This window comes from Pelobates fuscus, chromosome 7 (genome assembly GCF_036172605.1).
Source record: "Pelobates fuscus isolate aPelFus1 chromosome 7, aPelFus1.pri, whole genome shotgun sequence".
In the NCBI taxonomy this organism is placed as follows: Eukaryota; Metazoa; Chordata; class Amphibia; order Anura; family Pelobatidae; genus Pelobates; species Pelobates fuscus.
In genome coordinates, this window is record NC_086323.1 from 90,807,258 (window position 1) to 90,811,913 (window position 4,656).

Below are 4,656 nucleotides of genomic sequence, written 5' to 3' on the forward strand. Positions count from 1 at the left end.
GGTGCAGCCCTGGAGAAGTCTTGAAGGCGAGCATCAGAGGTGGGGATCCGGGCAGAGGATAGGCGTTGGTCTTGGGCTGAGCGCAGGGGTCTCGATGGGACATACTTGTGTATGAGGGAGGATAGGTATGTTGGAGCAGCATTATGTAGGGATTTGTAAGCAAGTGCCAGAATTTTGAATTGGGCCCTATATCTAACTGGAAGCCAATGAAGTGACTGACAGAGCGTGGAGGCATCGGAGGTGCGACCGAACAGGAAAATAAGCCTCGCAGCCGCATTCATTATAGATTGCAGCAGTGCAAGCTGGGAACATGTAAGACCGGTGAGAAGGGGATTGCAATAGTCAAGGCGAGAGAGAACAACAGCATGAAGCAGTACCTTAGCCGCGTCCGGCGTTAGATATATACATATTATATATAGATATACACATATTTATTTATTTTTTACACTAATTGATTTTTTTTAAACTTTATTTTAGGATTTTTCACTTGCAGGGAGACTGCCTGTCAGCACAGACAGTCCCCCTGCAGGTTGATACACAGGCACCTATTGTGGACATGTGATCGAGCGATCACGTGGCAGCAGGGTCTTGATCTGCCGCGGGGAGACTGTCTGGGCAGATAGGCAGTCCCCCTGGACCGGGAGGAACACTGATCGCTGCTGGGGGACCGACGGCGATCAGGTAAGTACCCCCAGACCGTTATGACGGATTAGGACCGTCATCGGTCCTCAAGGGGATGTTTCCGATGACAGTTCCTGAACCGTCATCGGTTGTCAAGGGGTTAAAATAAAATAAAAAAGTAAAAATACAGCTGACCCATAAAATAGCACTAGATGGAATCTTTGATTTTAGCTTTGGAAGAACATAAATCAAACTCTAAAGCAAACTCTGGCTGTCAGGAGGATCACCAGAATTATCCATTTGAGAGAGGGTTGGAGTGCAGGGTATTCTCTTTCATTGTAAAAAAACTGAGCTCAACTCCTGATGCATGGAGAAAAGGCCTTCACAAGCCTCTGCTATTGTGTACCCATAGGTTGATGAGGCGGTGACCGTGGCGGTGTAGGTGGAAGCAGCGGTGGAGGAAGAGCCAACACTTTTTTATATATATATATATATATATTTTGTAATTGGGGTAGCCCCAAAATATTGAGATATAAAAAAAAAAAAAAGAAACATTGAGGAGCCACACTCGCGGGGCCCTTGGAGGAGAGAGTTTGTTGTGATGTGTGTGGCGGGCAGGAAATATCAGGTTTAGCCATGGATGTCACCTGTCCCTATAACAATGAGCACAAAATTCAAGGCACAGATCTGAGAATGCACATTATGACCTGCAAGGACAGCCGTTGCAAGGACACTGGCAATTCTGCAGTGCCACAAGCCACCAAGAAGAAAACGAACTTGAAAGCTTTTCCTGTTCATTTTAAGCATGAACAGCCAGAAATGAAAGTCTATGGTCCAAAAGATCCAGAGAGACTTCTACAGTGCCCATATGATGCCAATCACCAGATAAGGGCTTGTCGATACCCTTATCATCTGATAAAGTACAGAAAGACTCATCAAGATGTTGCCATGCAGCTTGCCACTTGCCCATTTAATGCTTGTCATATGGTGCCACGTGCAGAACTCAGCCACCATATCTCAAGCTGTGAGGATAAAAGTTGCATTGAACAGGACAATGCTGATGAAAACAGCATTTACAAAAGAGATGTGAAGCCTAGCATGTGGACTTCCCCTCCATGTTCTGAGGATTGGGACCAAGATTTGCAGAGTAAACCGCCTTCTGTGTTCATGTGGGGGACACCTTCATACCCTGTGCCTAGTTCGGGAACTTTAATGGATCCTAAATCAAGTCTGGGTTCAAGTTTGCGTGCACCAAAATCTCTGCCCTATGTGCTGCCCTATGTGCTGCCGTGGAAAATTAGTTCCAGTAAAGACTAATCTATTGAAAATTCTACTTTTACAGATTTGTAAGAGACGATTGCCCTTCCAAGTGCCTGTGCGTTGATATTGCTGGTATTTGTTTTGAATTTGCAAGTTAAACTCTGCTTCAAGAAAGCTTTAATCTAGGACATTTCTACACCATGCCAGTGTCAGGATCGGGACAGGGATCCAACACGCAGAGTACAATCAGGTGGTAGGTACGTATACCGGACCTTAGAATGGCCGGACTTAACGTAAGGAGTAAGTAGAGAATGGTCTAGGAACAAGCCGAGGTCGAGGGAACGAGAGGACAGGTAAGCGAGAGACAAGCCGGGTCAAAGGGTAACAGAGATAAACAGGGTAGTACAAACAAGCCGGATCAGAACCAAAGAGACAACTAGAATACAAGAGCACTGAGTGACTAGACAGGCTATAACCACGACAGGGCAATGAGCAGATGCCGAAAGCCTTACTTTATACCTTGATTCTAGAGGGTAATCATGCCCCAGACGAGTCCTGATTAGTGCTCGGGACTTGACTGACAGGTCGACCCGGGTTGGCGTCATGACGTCGACTACTGAGCGTCGCGTCATATAAGGAAGTGGATCCCTCGCGGTCGGCTTGTAAATGGCCGAGAGGACCGCGAGGAACGGAAGAAACAACCCCTCTGGGAGGATAAACGTCTAAGTCTCTCACCTCCTCTGAGGTAGAGACTACAGGTACCCTGACAGTACCCCCCCTCTCAGAAACGCCCACCGGGCGGAAGGAACCGGGGCGAGATGGAAAACGGGAGTGAAAAGCCCTGCAAAGGCGGGGAGCATGTACATCCTCCTGAGGTACCCAAGTCCTCTCCTCAGGGCCATATCCCTTCCAGTCAATAAGATATTGTAACTTCCCCCGGGAGATTCGAGAATCGATGATGGAGTTGATTTCATACTCCTCCTGACCCTCAACCTGAACAGAGCGAGGAGAGGATATAGTGGAGGAAAATCTGTTACAGACTAGCGGTTTCAGTAGGGAAACATGAAAGGAGTTAGGGATGCGTAAGGCAGCAGGAAGAGCTAGGCGATACGCAACTGGGTTAATTCGAGTCAGAACCCTGTAAGGGCCAATGTAACGAGGAGCGAATTTCATAGAAGGAACCTTTAAACGAATGTTTCTTGTACTCAACCATACCCTATCACCTGGAACAAAAACCGGAGCCGCCCTTCTGTGCTTATCAGCGTGTTTCTTGAACAACATGGAATTATGTAGGAGAATTTGTCGAGTCTGATCCCACAACTTCCTCAAATTGGCAACATGAACATCAACCGACGGTACCCCTTGGGAAGGAGAGACCGAGGGAAGAATGGAAGGATGAAAGCCATAATTCATGAAAAAGGGGCTGGAACGAGTAGAATCACAAACGAGATTATTGTGTGCAAACTCCGCCCAAGGAATCAAACCGACCCAATCGTCCTGGTGTTCAGAAACAAAACAACGCAAATATTGTTCAATCTTTTGATTGGTACGTTCAACAGCTCCGTTAGACTGAGGGTGATAGGCAGAAGAAAAATTCAATTTGATGCCTAATTGAGAACAGAAGGATCTCCAAAAACGTGAGACAAATTGGGAACCTCTATCGGACACAATTTCGGAAGGTATCCCATGTAAGCGAAAAATCTCTCTCGCGAATATCTCCGCCAATTCAGGAGAAGTCGGGAGTTTAGTTAAGGGCACGAAATGAGCCATCTTAGTAAACCTATCAACCACCGTGAGGATCACAGTCTGTTTTTTAGAAACAGGCAAATCTACAATGAAGTCCATAGTCAAACAGGACCATGGTCTCTCTGGAATGTTCAAGGGATGTAACAAACCACATGGAAGCGTATGAGGTTGCTTAGTCTTCATACAGACCTCACATGCTCCGATGAAATCCCTAATATTCTTCCATAAAGAAGGCCACCAGAAATCTTTAGAGATCAAGGAACATGTCTTGCGAATACCCGGATGCCCAGCTGCCTTACTGTTGTGAAAACACTGTAAGAGTTCCAGTTGGAGTTCAGGAGGAACAAAATGCCTTGCCCCAGGAGTCTGTCTAGGCGCCAGATGCTGCAACTTCATGATCTGACCAAGCAACGGAGAGTGAATCTTGAGACTCGTGTTGGCGATAATATTGCACCTGGGTACTATAGAAGACACAACCGGCTCAGATATCGCAGAAGGTTCATATTGGCGAGACAAAGCATCGGCTTTTGAATTCTTAGAACCAGGTCTATAAGTGAGCACGTAATTGAAATGCGTGAGGAATAAAGACCAACGAGCTTGCCTGGAGGACAAGCGCTTGGCCTCCCCAATATAGGACAAGTTCTTGTGGTCTGTCAAAATAGTAACAGGATGTAAGGTGCCCTCCAATAAATGTCTCCACTCCTTTAAAGCCATGATAACTGCTAGTAGTTCCCTGTCACCAATGTCATATCTGCTCTCAGGACCTGATAGTTTCTTGAAAAAAAAAAAACACATGGATGTAAGGGCTTATCCACACCTAACCTTTGGGACAGGATAGCACCTATACCTGTCTCTGAGGCGTCTACCTCGAGTAGGAAAGGCAGATCAGGGTGAACTAAAATTGGTGCAGAAGCAAACAGTTCCTTGAGTGTTTTGAAGGCAAGAAGGGCTTCAGTGGACCAGTTCTTAGTGTCAGCCCCCTGTCTGGTCATATTGGTAATAGGAGCTATAATTGAAGAGTATCCCTTA

The 4,656-nt window shown here is 46.3% G+C and overlaps 1 protein-coding gene across 1 annotated transcript; it reads left to right on the top strand.

Annotated features, from left to right (window-relative positions):
* Window positions 1–1,257: 1,257 nt before the first annotated feature.
* Window positions 1,258–1,938, top strand: LOC134568714 (gametocyte-specific factor 1-like). The gene has a single exon (XM_063427366.1). The coding sequence runs from the start codon at window positions 1,258–1,260 to the stop codon at window positions 1,936–1,938; it is 681 nt and encodes a 226-aa protein (XP_063283436.1).
* Window positions 1,939–4,656: the final 2,718 nt, after the last annotated feature.

Coding starts and splice junctions, on each gene's coding strand:
- LOC134568714 (XM_063427366.1), top strand. CDS start 1,258: ATGGATGTCACCTGTCCCTATAACAATGAGCACAAAATTCAAGGCACA.